Here is an 18,026-nt window from a genome sequence, read left to right on the forward strand (position 1 = left end):
TTTAAATGCATTAAAGCAGGGAGAAAAACAAAACAAGAACACAAGCCAGGCTTATAAACAGATTCATATAAACAGCATTAAAAAAGTAACATCCTGAGAGCACAGGGCATTTTTTCATGTTTGCTAGCACAAAAGTAACAGCAAAGGTTAAGAGCAGTGAAGGTGGTGTATTCCATACGAATCAACATGCTAATGCAAACCATAATACATACCAGTTCACCTAGGACAATTCCTTAAACAACATCACTGCCATCATAAAGCGAGAGGATACAGGGCACAAACGGAGCAGAAGTCCTCAAACTGCTACCTATGAAGAGACCTGTAACGCCCCTGCAGCCAGGCGGTTCCAGCACCAAACCGAGTGGGATCAGCAGCATTAAGGCTTCAGACGGACTTTTGCAGAAGCCCTGCTCTGAAAGCCATGGAATGAGAGCCCCGTGCATGGAGTTGGGAGCAGCAGGGGCTACTACTCCAGCCTGGGGGGCAGAAGGGAGCTGCAGGGCAGCTGACGTGAGGAGGGTGGCACTGCCCTGCCTCCCCCAGGGAGATCCCCCTCAAAGCCCTACTCCCTGGGTTCTGTAGGCTCGGAGTGCGTGTCAAAAATTAATTAAACCTGGAGTGAATGGGGCCTCATAAAATTGTTCGTGTATTAGCAATTGCACAGTTGCCACAGGCATAGCATTCAGAGGCTTCCCCTGTACCAACAAGGAGACAGCAGCAAGATCATGAGCAAGAAAAGCAGCAGAACAGTGCCCTTATCTGTGCCTGTTCATGCTGGTATTGTTCACACTGATATCGTTCACTTGCCCAAAATTAAACAGAGGGGGTTGAGGAAGCAGACTTCACCAACTCCAACATGGCTCACTTTGGCCAGGAATCAAAGGTTTATGGAGACAAAGCTAACGTAGCATCCAAGAACGACACTAAAAATGATATTCAAACTCCACAATCAATGCAGGAGTCAACACTGAGAACTGATTTGCAACAGTTCCCTCTAAGTCTGTAAGGCATTTCTTTTTCTAAGTGGGGACAACTCTCAATTTTCATTGCCAGACACAACAAGAAACTTGGTGCCAATGTTCTTACTTCTGTGAGAATACAGAATAATACTCCAAACAGGCATCACAACCTGCTTATTCTGTAAAACCCTGTGGGCTGACACACTGAGTTGAGAGCGTTACGGGCGTCCATCCACCTCTCAGTCCCACTGTGGATTAGGAGAAGGAAGAAACCTGTTACGATGTGGATGATAACCAAGCAGTTGTATTCACCAATGTTCACAGGAGGAAAAGGAGGACAGTTTAGGCTGGTACCTTCAACAAAAAATTTGTCAGTGAATCTCCTCCCTGCATCCCCCCAACACTGAGATTACCCCAAAACGGTTATCAAATTAAAATTCGGCTTTAGTAGGACAAAGAACTGATTCAAAGCCCTAATTTACTGCACCCAGCTTTTCTGCTTGGTTTCGCTAGGCTTGGGTAAACTGCTTTTTGCTTTCTCTTGAAGTCCCCAGGATGCAGCAGCCCTTGCCAAAAATAACTCCGTTTTAATTTTCCTTCACAATTCCCTTGCAGAGGTCTGCACTCTTTTAATGCTGTAGCATCACATATCCTTTTAATCCCTGCCCACACATTTTAACATTTCAAACACATGATTATTTATAAATGAAAAGCCACCAGGGCTTTGGTGAGGTAAAATGGTTTAGTGGGGACTGAAACTGGGGAGGGGGGACAGGGGAGGGTGAGTCATCATTTTCTGGTTTTAATCCGTCACTCCTCTGTTTCAGGCTTTGTTATTAGCAGTAGCGCTTATTCACTTTGAGCAGGGCCAAGACAGCAAACAAGTCCTCTGAATGTGAAAGCCAAACAATTCCAACTCCTAATTCAGCCCTGCACGCCTGCTCCAGGCTGTTCAATCCCTTGAGACCCCTTTTTGTAGCCTAGGCTTTTCCGTCCTTTAAGTGCCAACCCATCGACGGCCTTTGGCTGGGGTTTTGTCCGTTCCCACCTGCTCCTGGCAAGAGGGAGAACAGACTGGGATGGAGTGACGCCATCCTTAAGTTTTGTGCCTCATTCAGGACTGGGCACTGCCACACCGAACGGAGCAAACAGGTTAGAAAAACTGTTTGCACAGACAAAGCAAGGCACTTGAACACCACTACCGTTCCAACTAAACCACCACTTGGAAACAAGTTGCACTGCATACTGAAGGGGAGACAGCACTTGTTCAAAATCGCCTCTCTTTTTCGGTCGTTGCTCAACAGGCAGCAAAAAATTTGTCCTCTAGCCCAATTATACCACTCCACTGATGCTGTAACAAAAGGAGAAAGAGCCATGACAGAAATAACAAGGTAACCTACATCTCTAATGGAAGCAACAGCAGGAGGTGGAAAAATTAACTGCCACCACACACCATTTTTCTTTCCACTTCAAGCACCCTCTCCCTCTCTAAACACTCCTTCTATACACACCTTCCTGCAAATAAAATCTCTTAAAGACTGACCCTCCCAAGCCCATCTATACCTCATACCTTTTGCAGCTCCACTGCGAAACAAACCTTTGCCTTAAGCTGTGAGAGCTGGGCAGTGCAGCAGCCTGAGTCCAGCCTGGGAATTGACAACATAAAAGTTCCAGCTCTAGACTTTTTAGGGATGCTTAAGTTTGGAGAAAGCCTTAAGCGTGGACGCCTCAGGTTCAGCTGCCATACCCACATTTCTGTACCAAAATACTTGCACTCGGTTTCAAAAGTGTGAATACTCTTGAGTTTCAAGTATAATTTAGGACAACTAAGAATACGAAGAACCTCTGAGAATTAGACTACTCATTTCAGTAAATTAACTAGGTAGCAACTGTGAAAATGCTGATGCTAGACAGTATTTCAGCTTCCTGGGCTATAAATGGATATAATTTTTACTTACCTGACAGGTGTGTCATGAGAATTAGCTAATATTGACACTTTGATCTTTAAAATGCTTTGCCAAGTATTAATTAAGGAAGGATCATTTTGCATTTAAAATAGCTAGTATTTTGAAGTTGAATTTGTCTCCATCCCTCTCCTAAAATGGTAAAGAATCTACTGTTTGTTTTTCTATGTATTCCCCAGGAGATTATTTCAGAGAAATATCAGAAAGAAAGACTGTCATGCAGATCTATGTTTCAAGGAAGATGAATGAATACTTCTAAATAAAAAGCTGTTTTTTGTTGCAGGAATCTTCTCTTCTGTGGGTCTTGTAACCAGACCTGTAGACTTAGGTCAAATGTTACTGAATGTAGGGAGAAAGGACACCCTCACCCCACAATAAACCACCTTTTTACAACTAACCTACTAGTATTTTTTACAGCAGGTCTCAAAGTAAAGTATGAGAAGTTCATAACACATTGCAGACATTCAAGTACTGCATCTACTCGTAAAGCATGGCCTCATTTCTCCATAGAGGGAAAGGTGCCAACATATGGGCAAAACTCTATTACAGTTTCATCTGTAGCCAGTGATATGAAATACGTTGAAAGCTGCATGATGCTTTTATTAGATGGGTCACCCATATAGGCTGCTGCCAGAGAAAGATGGAGAGCCAAGGCTTGCCTGTGGAGCCAGCTCTCCTCCAGCCACTCTGTGCTCAATAATAAGGGCAGGACTTTCACCATGGGCACTCTTGTCACAAAGATCTAGCAGCAAAGGCATGACATTTGGCCTTTACATGGCCCAGTGAATATAAACCCAGATTAGAGGGAAATAAAAGATTGTACTTGATAGCATATGGGAAATCAGCAGCCTAAGTCTCCGAATAAGCCGCTCTGCACGCCCCAGAGAGATCATTATGCAGGGCTTTCCTGTGGTTGCTACTGCTGGTGGTTACAGCCTGACCTGGTGTCACTGGCTACTCGTGCTGGTGGTGCAGAGACATCATTTCTCCTGGAGCTGCAGTATTTTCCTTACTGTCAGCCAGGCAACACAGGGAAGACAGAGCAGAAGGGAAAGCAAAAAAGACGGGACACAGGTATTGGAAGAGATGCCAGAAAGCGCATACATGAAGATAGATGCAACCCCTGTGCAGTCCCCCCTAATGCCCTTTAGGGTCTCAGGGTGATGACAGCAGAAAATCTGTGAGAACGTTTTGCAAAGCCCCCATCTCATTCTTGCCCGCTGCCCAAGACATGCAGAAGATACTGAACAAATGTTACCCGATGTTTCAGTGACTTAAGTCCTATGGATCTAAAGATTAGTCTTGGAGGTGATTCTGAGGACTCAAGTCTGATTGATTGTCATATCTAGAAAATACTAGAATTAAAGTTCCTTATGTGAATCCTTCACAATAGTCTTTATGATGGGAGACTTTTTCCCCTGTTCTCCTGCCTCATTTCATGCACAGCATAGACATTATTTAATGAACTAGCAACTCTTCAATATTTATTTTTCTCCTCATTATCCAGTGAGGCTCTATGCCTTATTTACCATGCTATCCAAATGCTGCTGAGAATTATTTATAGCATTTATGATATAGGAGCCAAGTTCTTATAAACAACAATTAATTTTACAATACCCAGCTGGATCCAGAAACTAAGGTGGACATTTTTGGGATGGGCACTAGTTTTGAGCAACTACTTTATAATCCTAGAAGTCTAAAAAGCATCTCTGTAGACTTTCCAGAAAGAACCTGCCTATCAGCAAGCAGAGCTTAGTAACAGCACATGACGTGATGTGGTCCCCACCCTTCACAAGGGTGTTTGAACCAGGCTATTTACGGTGCCAGTGCATACATTTTACTTAAGAAATACTGTTGAGAACAGTGAACAAAACACTCAGTGCTACATTAAGAACTTGTTCAAGGGATCTCAGATTGCAAGATGTGCAGTGAGGACTAATTTTGGTATCTAATTAGGGCTGGGTGTTCTTCCCCCCCACTCTGTGCACTTTCTTGCCTGTGCTCTACTTGAATGTGCCTGCTCCTGATTCCCTAAGGTACACACTCCCTATCCTTCTCCTTGCAGTCACTGTCTCAAGTTTATTTTGATGTATCATCAGTATAATGCAATACAATTCACAGCTTATCATCCCCTCCAGTCCATTTTACATTTTCCCTAGCCTTCCCCTATTTTTTAAGGGGAAAAAACCCCCTCACACTCCCCACCTCCCCTCTCCTCTTCACTAGCTGAAGAAACACAACAAGCCAATATTTCACTGGATTCCTCCAGCATCCCAACTTTGGCTTTCAGCTCTATGAAAGGTCAGTCCAGAAGTTCATTGGAAGAGAATGAGGAAGTTACTGCAAGTTTATTCCATTTTCTGGCTTTATGGGTAACCGAAGCCAAAATCCTACCAGCTATCCTACCAAACCATTATAATGTATTCAAACACAAGTTTCAGATTTAATTTTCAATTTTGACTAAAATAAAATTTTTTAGTAAATATCTCTGCATGCACTACACATCAAAATGCATGATTGTAAGAGGAGGTGCTGGATTTCAGTTTCAGGGCTCTACCTCCAGTTTGTGAGTGACTCCAGGCAACGCCACTGCTCCTCTTGGTTCCTGTTAAGTGCTTTGTTCCCTCTCTTGGGCTCTGCTGACTTTTTATATAAGAATGTCTCCATAGCCACTTCTGTGATACAAACCCAAAAGTAGATATGAAAAGGTATTTTCTCCTCTCCACATAAACTTGTTAATTTGGTGTTACTGCAAAAATCCCACCCAACGTGAGGCCAATTAATTTTTGAAAATTATTCAAGTTAAGAAGGATACAGCTATAATTTTAATATCAGATAGTTGCAAGAGCCAGATCAAGAAGGTGGTTTCCATTTAGGAGCTCAGTCTACACATGCACAAAATTAAAATATCAGAAAAATAACATCTATTTGAGATTATATTTATTTTTACATCAAGGACAATATGCTAGTATCCATCTCTCCACAAGGATATGTTTATTCCTATGCCAGTTTCATGACCAGCTAATAATCACGTTGTCAATAGTCTACTATTCAACTTCCTGAAATACAGCCCTACTTCATGTCTTTTATTTGTTTTCGCATACATGCATATATGAAATGACATTTTAACTGGGCTGATATCTTTTACAGTTCAACCCATACTCAAATGGTGCTCTCCTGCTAAACAGGCACTTAAAAAACTACAAACAAAAAACCCAGAAATATTCTGCTTATTTCACAAAAAATGGGAACTGAAGATAACAGTACCTCTTTCCAAGTTTACCAGGAGAAACAGTTGGAGACTGAGTTGGTGAAAATAACGTGAAAGTAACTCAAGAAAAACTTTTACACGTACAAACTTGACACACACACACACACATGGAATTGTTTAAGAAGTGCCACTGAACAGAACAAGGTCACTCGAGATGTACTTTTAGGATTCTGAAGCAACTCAAGTGACTGGTCCCAGTAAATGCCTTCAAACTTTGTTTTGTTTTGTTCAATATACACCAGAAAGATTTGACTTTATATCTTATAAGCCTATATAGGTTTCAGACTGGGCCAGATACCGGTAATGTAGACAGTCAATGCACAGCCTACTCTCTAAATCTTTAGCTTAGGTACTATGTCATCAAATCTGAGGATCTTCATTTCAAGCAACCCTGTATCAGTAGACAACTCCATATAAACCAGACAGCATTTTGCAATGTTCCTGCAGTATCTCACTGTTTCGGTACTATTGGTCAGTTAGTAATTTTAGAAGACAAGTTTATAAAAGCCCAAAGGCTAAAATTAAAACTGTCCCAGCTTGTTAGACATTTAAGACAGGATCATCGTCCTATTTGACGTCTAAAGTCATGAATTCTGTACTTTATCCAGCATTTGGAAAGGCTTAGTTCACTGCTTCCAAACTCATCAGGCAGACTCTGGGAAATGGAAGGTGAGATCGTGGGAAAAATGTAGTACGAAAAAATACTGGAATGAATCCGTAGCAACTAGAAGTTCATGACTATCACTACCCTGCACACCAGAGCCACTCAAAGCCTCCTGGGGTATGATTTGCAGAGATATGGCTTTGCTTCACACACAAATATGTACGTACATATACACATGTGCATGCACACAGTTAGGGAGTTCACATTGTTATGAAATACAGCTAGGGAAAGCAATTACTTTAAGAAAAATAATGGGGTATTCACCAGCAAAGTAACAGTTTCAAAAGGGTCTAGAAAATGAACCAAAGCTCTTATTGTTAGAGAACTATTGACTCCAGGTTTGAAAAAGTGACCTCAAGTGAGCAATGATGCACTTAGCCTGGAACTTGCAGCCACTGTATTTCACTCTAAATTGAATTGTCAATCCACACTGCAATCTTCTTCTACTATAAACTCACATCTTTGTGGCAAGTATACAGAAAAATACTATATACTGGCTGCATTATTCCAAGTTAGACTAAATTCCTCTGGAAATGGAAAATATGTCCACATTACAGAATTTAAAGATCCCCATGGGTATTTATACAGGGGTAGTGGTTTTTTTTTTTTTTCCGTTTAAGGGCACTTAGTGACAACTTCATGTTGACATTTTTCCTGTGAACAGTTCTTAAGCATGCAAATAACTAATAGCATGTGGCCCCATTAAAAGCATTTAGGTATGTATACTGTACAGACCCACACAGAAAACTACGTAACAGACATTTTATACCTCACACACATATGCACAATGATCAGATTCAGCATTCTTGCCATACTAAAAGTGGTCTTTTTGGTAAATTAGGCTGTCGGTTTAGCATGATTTATAATATCCCCAATGTCAGTGGTTTGCAAACATAAATAATTGACACATGCTGTGAAATACTTACATTCACTTTTCCACTAAGTCTTCTTCACTACAATCAAGTTATTTTCCAGGACAGTGTTAAATCTTCTTACTAAATAAAAGAAGGCAGCAATTAAAAATATATTCATATGCATTAAGCTATGCTCAATCACCTTGAATTTATGAACTTTAAAATATTGATTTAAGATCATCTATAGTGTCCCATAAACTAGTAATTTGTTTATATAAAGTCAATTTTATTACATTTTAAACACAACTTTAGCACGCCATAACTTTCAATCCTGAGGCTAAATGGGGCAATGTTCTGTATTTCAATAGCTGCTCAGATTATAAATCAGATGGACAGCTGCTCACAGATGTATAACTAATTCCTGAAGAACTGAGAGCTCAACTGATATATTACCAGAAAGAATGCCTGGCATTACAGATGGGGTATTGTATGATTTGGCACTCTTCTAGCTAGAGCTTGAACACACTCTTATCAATGGCAGTACTCGGCACCTCCCACGATCAAACATTTAAGAATGGAAGAGAAACAGTGTCTGTCCCTCTAGGGAAGGATAAAATACCATCTGATATTCTTTAACGTCACTGTATATGCCAAAAAGTGATAAAAAAGGGTACATGTAGATTGTTCAACACAAATGTGAAGATGACAACTGTCGTCGAAAAAATATCCTAGTCAATACACGTAGTGAGTGCTGAATGCCCCAACCTGTTTCTTACATGCCGTTATCTCTCAGTTACTTTTTAGCAAAGCATGCGATATTCACTCAAACAGTGTGCAGCAAATGCCAATGCACGCACTAAAGATCACCACATGGCAGTTCCTAGGGAAGAGAGACCCAAACACCTGGCAAAATCTGCCACCTTTTCTCCAGAGCCATCTCATCTCAGCTGAACCTGACTTGGAGACGTGTGTAACACTGGCCCCCCAGGGAGGTAAGACACAAACATCAGCAGGGCTTTTGTTTTTCCTTCGTTTTCCTTGAGGCTGCCCAGTACTAAGCCAAGTCTATTTTGTTAATGTTTGATGGGATTTAATTTCTTGTTTGCATTCCCCATATCTAGTTGCTGTGGTAACAAATTCTTTAAGACTATGTACATTCATCTCTTCCCAGGGAAAAGCTGTTTGAGAGAATCTGCACCCTAACTGAGTGGAGGATGAACATGGATACTCAGAAAAATCGTGAGATAAGGTACATGGGAGAGGAGCTGGGTGAGATATTTAGACCTCAGCTGCATGATACGGCCTAACTGGAGAGTGTAGGCTTCGACTGGGACTGAGGGAAGTCATACGCAGGGAGTGTAAGTAAAGCAGCCAACCCAAGAGACAGACGAAAACTTTAGACTTTAAGACCAAGAGAAAGGGCAGATTTTTTTCTATGTCTTACTGACAAAGCAAAAAACAGATCTAATGCAACTTAAGCATATAAAAGCAAAGGAAATACAGAAGTAAAAGGAAGTGCAAAGGGATGTGAAAGATCATGATACTGTCAACTACAGCCAAGAAGGAAGGAGGTGGAGCTAGTCAGCAAGGAAACAGGACTTCATCTGTCTGAGGAGTTCCCTTTATACATCCATGTTGCCACTCTCCTTTAGACCATTTTTGCGAGCACTGCTGAATGGTGATTTAGGCACATCTTGCACAGTTAGTTCACATCTCAACTTTGCAAATGCAACAACTGAAGTGCGTGGAAACTAGTATTTGGCTGAGCCTGGAAAAGAAATTGAATGCTGTCAGCCTTATGTTGTGTCCAGGCAGTTATACCCCCAGTAATAAAGGTATGTCCCCTAGCTAGTAACATCAGAAATTTATTATTGAGAAAACAGGTTCAACCATAACCCAGGAACTGGCAGAGAGTCATCAGGCTACTTATGTGTCAGTTCTCACATGGGTATACCAGGCATTTTAGTCTGTAGTTGGTAATCAGCTGCGCCAGAGAATGATGTTACCAAACTGTAATCAATTTTCTGTATTATAAAATAGGAAGCCTTTTTCATAAGACGCTTGGGACACAAGTCAGAAATCTCAATCACTGTCTCCCTGTTTATTCAGACTGTGTCATCAGATTTTCCAGGTTCCTCCACGCAAATGGCATGCTGCTTTGGCTAGGTTTAGATGGACACAGGTGGTACCATCTGCCACAAAGCTTCCTGGTCTTGTTAGGTTTTGTTTTTTCCTTTTACCTCCTGCTCGTAGCACAAAAGCTCTTTTTCAGCATCTTACACTGGAACACCATGAGGAACTGGTCTTTCATGGTATGGATTTGGCCAGCTGGCCAGTTAAAATGGACTGCTTAAACTAAAGGAACTAAAATGCACATTGCTATCACAGCTCCTCTGACAGCTGGAAGCTCTTGCAGATTGACCTGAAGTTAAAAGTACTTAGATGACATAGGGGAGTTGTTCTTTAAAGGTGACAGAAACTATGAGCACAAACAGAGCAACTAGGTAGGGGGATGCTCACACAACCTAACTTCAGTCTAACAAGGTTGATCTTCCCGTTTCTTCTCTCTCCACTGCCTCAACAGAGAGGGTCCTGCCATGGATCTCCTTCTGGAGGAGGAATCAATCTTCCCTGAGCTGTTTTTTGGATGAGACTCCCTTTTCCCTCCATAATCCGCAAGGGACAGCAGGGAGATTACTGCCATTAGACTACATTTAGCTCTTACCGTGTCTCACCCAATCTGAACGCACTTAACTGTTCCCACCTTTCATATGACACAATTTCTGCCTTTCAAATCAAAACACTCCTTTAGGATGAGAGGACAAAGACCACCATGGACGTTTCATGCAGTTAAGACCACCCGGACAGGTCAATCACCCAGCAGAGACAGGACAACCATAAACAACCTCCCCATCCCCAGCTCCCCAAGTGCCCTCTCTCCTCAGGCAACTGTGCCTCTGTATTTAGGGTGAATGTCTCAGATACTGTCATTTCAAAAGATGATAAACTCAGGCTGATCAGTCATATCCAAGTGCAAAATTTTGCAAGTGGATAATGTGCTGCCCCGGTGCTACAGCTGCCAGGGGGATTGTGGCTTGCGAAAGCTGCAAGGTATAAAGTGCAGCACTCGTCCTGCGGCGCCTAAAGCTGACACGGCCATAAGTACAAGTAAGAACGCATTGAGTGCCTTTTTTTTTTTTTTCCTTCTGTTTGCTTCTAGAGCTAAAAACAGATCATAAACCACATTTCTTTAAGGGAGGCTTTTGTTTGTTTGTTAGAAAGGGCAGGCACTGGGTCAGGGATAGAAAGTTGTACTATCCGGTTCCCAGACACAGTCCTTATTCCCCTGAGCCTTCAGCTATATGTAACATACGGAGCAGATACTGCTCATATATGCTTTTGTACACCCATGGAACTTTTATCCGTCTGTTGAGCTAACGAGCACGGTGCACTTGATAGGATGGAGCATGTAAGATAACACTACATACTGCTTTTTTGAGCTTAATTTTGAAAATGGATCTTCACATTTCAGTGCTGGGAAGGCTACATTACAACACTAAGATCATGTCCATATGGAAACAGGATACAGAATTTACTATTAAAACTTTAGGGTGATATCAAATGTCAGCTTAAGACTCTAAACATTGCAGTGTATTTACATCTCTAATTAACTCTGTGTCACACTACTACACTCCAATATCTGGCCAATGCTGTATCTTCCCTCACCTTCAGCTCTCCAGCTTACGTTGCTCTTGGTCATCTCTATTCTTGCCCTCTCCACCTCCTTGACCTCAGAGACACCCGCTCCGCTTCTAGCACATGAACTCGAGAGTTTTATTACTGACTTCCTTTCTGTCTCCTCTGCTTGGCTACCTCGGGCTTAGTATCCTTGTTGTCTTGAAGCTGCTCAACATAGCTCTACCTTTGATACACTTAAATCTGATACTGCTTAAACTCTTTTTTTTTTTTTTTGCTTTGGTTTCCAGTCAACCCCATGTCCTTTTGACCTCAATTTTATGCACTATGAAAAGACCTTGACCAAATCTGTGCAAAAATTAACAGAATATTAAAATAATAATGCAAGTGTTTAATATTGCCAGATATACCTCAAAAGAACAACTGCTTTCACTCAGCCCTTTCATTTTGCTCTTCCTGTAGTTTGCAGGACAGAAAGGAAAAAAAAAAAAAAAAAAAAAAAAAAAAAAAAAAAGGCGAAAAAACCATATATGCCCAAGTTTTCTGTTCTTAAAATTTAAGAGACTCAGACAAAAATCAGAGTTTTATAGATACACTATAAGAACAAAACCCAGCATAACCCAAAACTGAAACTAGGTAACTTGTGCTCCTTTACCCTTTCTGAATATCCTTCACTTTAGTCTAAGGAGACTAAATACCTTATCTCTTTTATTTTATCTCTTTTCCAGAGAGATTTCTTGACTACAGAATTAAATACACTAACGACAAAGTACTTCTATCTCTGCTGTCCCTTCGGACCATTCTAGAAATCCTACCCTCTTTCAACAGTATTTCACTGCAAAGATCAAACAGTAAGAACGCTACCCTGTGAACTCTCAACAGTTTGAGATCCACCATCTCATGTATTCGGGCAAGAATCGAAGCAAGCATCAGCGGAAGAGTGGTGAGTAGCACTTTTTCCAGCCTCTTCAGATTGTTATTTATCAAACCTTACAACTGATACTGGACAAAACTGTTCCCTGCCTTGTCACTTATGTTGCACATAAGGCAACAGGACTCCTCTCTGATCAGCAAGGTGCTGAGCACCGAATGCTGATACATACTTGTCAAGCCGTCTGCCATAAAGATTTAATCCAATGCAAAGCAACAGAGAAGCAACCTCAATTTCTCAAAAGCTATTTCAGAACCCCTTAAACCTCACTTCCTCATCTTCCAACATCATATTTAGCTTGGTAATATTACAATGGTAAGGATACCAAGAAATCATATCCACAAGTTTTAAGCCTTTGTAGAAAGAGCTATTTTAGAAAGGTCCTCAATTATGAAGCAGAAACACAATGCCTGATAGTGAGCTGTAATACAAAGAATTTTACTGGCACACACTGGGGATGGCCAGCATAACTCATGGTTATTTTGGTTGCAAATTAACACAATTGTCCTAAACTCATATCATAAGAGCCATGCTACACAGTAATTTTAACTATATTGGTTACCTGTGAATGCTAAAATAGCAAATCGGAGAGGCAGACTTTTAGCACAGTAATGGTTGTACGTTTTTTTTGTCATGAAAATGAAACTTTACAAATCGGGTGTAAAAATGAACTTCAGGTTGTCTTTAGTTTAAGCAAACCTGCAGTGACCCTGGATAGTCTCTGCGACAAGCTCAAAAACATATGCAAGTCAGAGAAGACCAGAATTTTTCTATGTGTTAGGTGAACCAATACACATCAGAGACATCTCCATATATTTATTTTTTATCTCCAGCTTGAGTTCCAGGGAATTAAGGTGATAAACTCAAAATCATAAACAGTACAGTCTATGCCCATGACTTTTCAAATGCCATTTGGCAAATTGTTTCAAAATGAATGCTGTGAGAAGTAACTTGTATCACAATGCAGGAGAATTACAGGAGATGAGATGTGGTGTAGGTGTCTCATCAAACCCAGTAGTTTCACTGTACGCAGTACAGCCAAAGCAAGAAGGTAGGCTCTTCCAGAAGGCAATGGAAACTGGGTTTCTTTCTCTTACTGTTGGCTAGAGAAGCATGCCAGTTGCTCATGTTAGGAGTCTGATTTGTTAAAGTGAATATCCTCATTATATAATGGAATAACATTTTCTTAATTTTGTTCCCTCTCGCTAAAAAAGACTCAGAAGTTAGTGAAAGACTCATCAATGACTTTGCTTTGATATACGCTGCATAAACATAGAGAGACAGTAAATAACCTCTCTTTAGTAGCTTAGCAGGGTCTTTTCAGTCCTTAAGATGACCACATGCAGACTTTCAACAGCCGTCTTATTAGCCTTTTCATCAAGCACTTTGCTTTCTCCACATGTGCCAGTAGACCAGAGTGGACTTCCTGAAAAGTTGCCGAGGCAGATCTTTCATTTCTAACTCACAGAGCTTTCCGAGTAATAAAGGCTGCCTGCAAGCAGGAACCCAATCTCTAACTATTAACTAAGCACTTGCCACTTATATTCTAGCTGAAGGTTAATCGTCAAGTAGTTTAGAAAACATGTGCTACTTTGGAGACCAAAGTGAAATCCTACAGTCACTTGAAATGAGAGTTTCCACAAGGCCAGAATTGCTGTCCTTAACACGCATGTGTGCGCTAATGCGTTCACATAGGAAAAGGCTACAGGAGCCACCGACATGCTCTTATGCAAAGCCAGAAACCACTCACACTTCCACTTTGATGAGCCTGTGTAATTAAGTAGCCTTGCTCAGTTAAAATACATTTATACTTATCTACCTTTGAAGAGCACACCATGCTCAAGGTCCCAAACAGACAAGCCTTTATTGTCCAAGGGGCAGAGTGTAAAATAAATTCAAATGCTCTTTGTGCTTACTGTTAGTCTCTTGGTTAGCTTTAGACAGCACTTTTGCAGCATGCGAGGAGACTGAATTTTTCTCTGAAGCCTCTCCCCTTGCTCTGACAGCAAACAGGGCCAAGGCCAGCTGCTGTGACACGCTGTCTCCATGCAAGGGGCCTATTTGTGCAATCCGGTGGTCTCCCAGCAATGCAAGATGCTCCCCACGTCACGAGCATCACCTAGTGCAGGTGACAGGAGAGAGACAACAGCTACACAGCAGAACAAAGTTTACTCTTAGTTTTCCAGGAATTCAACATATTACTGGCACAGCCAAATTTTTAAATTACCCAAAATTCAAAATTACCCAAAGCTTACAAGTTGTTTTCCTGTCACTTTCCTATTCCTTCAAAGTCCTAAAATGAGACTGCTGTTTCCCTTTGTTCTCAATTCTCAGATAATCCTTTTTTTTTTTCCTTTGACTTCTGAGTGCCAGAGAAGAAAAGGGGCATAGAGAGAGGTATACTGGAAAATGAAGCAGACTGCCATCTACGTTTGTGCTGACTGTAAAAAACAGTATAAACACAGATCAGTTAGACTAGTTTGCATTCACCAGCAGTTTTCAAAGTCCTGAAGTAGCTCAATCATTTCAAAATACCAATAAGTATTTCACTGACAAGAATTATGAGGAATCTCATGTTATTCTGGCAATGTGCAGACTTACAGGTAGCTTTGCGCTTGCCATAAAATACGCTACAGCTGCTGCTTTGGCTTAAAACAACCCCAGCAACACCAACCACCCCCCCTTCACAAAACACAGCTGTTAACTACTAACCGAAGAACACAAAAATTCACCAAAATTGTCCTACAACCATTACTGTTCAATCAAGGTAAATTGTGCGACATCCAAGGACACTGCTTCAGAGCCTCCCACCTCAAAGAAGAAAATCAGTATCTATTATATTACATTCCCCCTTTCACCTCATGTAGTTGAAGGCATTCCACAGGCAGTTTTATTTCTAAGAGCACTGATTTTCAATCGATCTGCTCTGGCCTGGATTTGAAATAGGATACTACATGAAATTGGATCCTGGGAGCCTCAAACATGCCCAGGCTTGCACAGGAGGTTAAACAAAAAGAAAAAGAAGGTTTTTTTTAAACACAGTGTGCTAGTAAAACTGATTTTTAAAGTGTCCTCCATTTCTCTCGACTGGAAGCAATATATTACCTCTATAAAGTCTTTTATATCAAGCTCTTGAAATTATTTATTATTTATACAATGCCACTGGTGCACACCTCGCCTTAGAAATATGCATTTTAATAGTCAAGCAAAGCGATCCAAACCACCAAGGTAATTAAGACTGCTTTAAAATTGGCTTCACTACCTTTCCCCATACATCTGCCAAGCTACAGCCCAGTCCTGCAGTCTCTTCATCACGTAGTCAGTGGGAGTATTCACACAAGAATTTGAAGGTTTACTCCCTAAATTACAAAATGCGGCCTGCCTTATTGGAAAAAGGAGCCGGCATTACAGTGGAAGTGCGAAAAAGGAGAGGAAAAAATGCTAAGCGTAGGAAGGTAAAAAGGAAAAAAGATCGTTAAACAGGGAATGCGCCATGGCTGAGAGAGAGTAAGTGATATAAGGAGATAGTGGCAAAGGATGGTGTGGAAAACAAGAGGAAAAGCATAAAAGGATGGAGACCTTATCCTGAATACTGTAGGGCTTTAAATGCATTTGGAAGACATTGAACAGAGGAGAAAGTGCAGGAGGAACAGTTAGAGATAGCAAATTGGAGTGCAGAGCCAAGAGCTTTATTTTCAGTTTTTATTTAAAAAGTAGAAATCACCCTAGGTTCATGTTCCACTCCTTTTTCATCCCCCACTAGGATGTCAATTCCTCTGGAGCAGAGTATGAAATGCTGTGAGGACTCCTGGCACGGTGAGCCAGGTAAGCCTTGCCAGAGCCCAGACAGGAGCAGTGAAGTTTTGAGTGTCTCCTTCAATTGTGACTGATTTTTCCCAGGATAGCCCATCGCACTGCAAATTTTATTTCTTTTGTTTGTTTCTAAAAGAGCAAAAAGTAATCACTGCAAAGCCTGGTTTGAAGCCTGAGTGAAATTTCATCTTCCCAATGAGAAACGTGTAAAAATCGGAACCTTCTCATTAATACAATAGTGGCCTGGCTGTGCCACTTGTTGGCCAGATCAGAAAGCATCTCAGCAATCCAAGTTTAAATACCAGGGATGTCTCATTTGTCCATCAAAACCAAGGAACAAGGCCACTCTGCCCAATTATCAGCAATAGAAGAACACTGCCCTCCTTCAAATCAGGCAGAAGGGCTCTTCTTGTCTTCAGTACCTCTCAGGGAATCAGCCTGACCCCTCCCCAGCCCCCCTTGCTTCCTCCAAGAGCTGTCTTCCTAATCTGGAATCCTTCAGAGCTGGGAACCAGACCCCCTGCCTTGATTCCCATCATCTGCACCGATTTATGTTAGGAAGCCAGGCCAGCTGGCCGCCTGCAAAACTAGGAGCCCATACACTCTGATACAGCGCCCCTTTTAAAAAAAAAACCAAAAACCAACCAAAACCAAACCAAAACAAAAACCAAAACCAAACACCAAAAAACACAGTAGTCCAGTACAGCTTTGCCTGCCAGGTTAAAACTTGCTCCCTGCCCTGTGAGCTTAACCTACCTGCTGCTGCCGAGCACAATACTTCCCTGGGTGTAGCTGCGCTTCTGGTGGTGAACCTTTCTTCTGCAAATAATTCAAAGGTATTTCTAGGCTGGGGGAAGGGTGCAGGCTTATTGTTTCTCCTTCACTAGGAAAGATACATATGTTGGTTTTGTTTTTTTTTTAAAAAAAGAAACCATTCCAAACTGTGATAGGAGCTGGGCTCAGGCTGATACTGCCCTATCTTGCAGAGCAAGTCACAGCGGGTTCTGTAATCGCAGGCTCTGCAAACACTGATTTTACCCCCCTCTATGGGATCTTAACTTGCCTGGCGGTCCCGAGCAGAGGACGCCTGTGTTCACAGCTGATGGCATCAACAGGGAACGGCTGGGCAAAAACTCAGCTGATCCCATGGTCCAACCAACTGCAGTCCTTCCCTGGCTAGCAACTTGCTCGCGTTTTTTTTTTTTTTTTTTTTTTTTTTTTTTTTTTTTTTTTTTTTTTGTCATGAAACCTCTTTCTTTCATGTTTACACAGGGCATGGGCTACGGGAAAAAGTGCTCGTTGTTCAGTTCGAGCGCTTTTCTTTTCCGCCAGCGGAGGAAACCGCATTTGGATCCACACGAAGGGAAAAGCAATATTTATAAAGGAAGTTCCCACACTTCCTCTTCAAACAAATCACTCCTGGCTGGTTTTGCAATTACAGCCCTACTGTAAAGAGGAGGCGGGGGTGTGTGTAAAAAAGCATCGAGCGTATTATTTCCTTTTAAAGTTACTTGCCTCTGAAAAAGCAGCTTCCAGAGAGCAAAGAGTTAAGCACTTGGGACAAACTGTCAAGTTTTCAGTAACTAATTTACTCTTCCTGTAGGCCTGAAGGAAATCCACAGCCGCCACAAATATTCCTTGCTACATTCAATACTACTCTTTGTGAAATGGATTTTAATGGCCAAGCAAAGAGATCGAAACCGCAGATGTAATTAAAGCTGCTGAAGCTGGCTCCTCGGAAGGCTGGGAAGCACCCCGTGCCCTTGTCTGGGGGCAGCCGCCACGGCGCAGGCCGGGCAGGGCGGCAGTGACACCGGGAGGCCTTGTCCTTGTCCTCATCCTTGTCCTCGTCGTGTTGCTGCCAACGGGATGGT

The 18,026-nt window shown here is 41.7% G+C and overlaps 1 protein-coding gene across 10 annotated transcripts in view; it reads right to left on the reverse strand.

The window, feature by feature from the left end:
- Positions 1–18,026, reverse strand: part of PLXNB2 (plexin B2) — a 269,974-nt gene that overhangs the window by 116,819 nt on the left and 135,129 nt on the right. For 9 of the 10 annotated variants that reach the window (XM_049813970.1, XM_049813973.1, XM_049813966.1 and 6 more), the window contains one exon: positions 7,785–7,853. The exons of the other annotated variant lie outside the window; for it this stretch is intronic. In XM_049813970.1, the coding sequence (XP_049669927.1) occupies positions 7,785–7,786 (2 nt within the window). In that variant the 5' untranslated portion in view covers positions 7,787–7,853. The remainder of the gene's footprint in view (positions 1–7,784; positions 7,854–18,026) is intronic. 10 annotated transcript variants of the gene reach the window in all.

Source organism: Accipiter gentilis, chromosome 11 (genome assembly GCF_929443795.1).
Source record: "Accipiter gentilis chromosome 11, bAccGen1.1, whole genome shotgun sequence".
Classification (NCBI taxonomy): Eukaryota; Metazoa; Chordata; class Aves; order Accipitriformes; family Accipitridae; genus Astur; species Astur gentilis.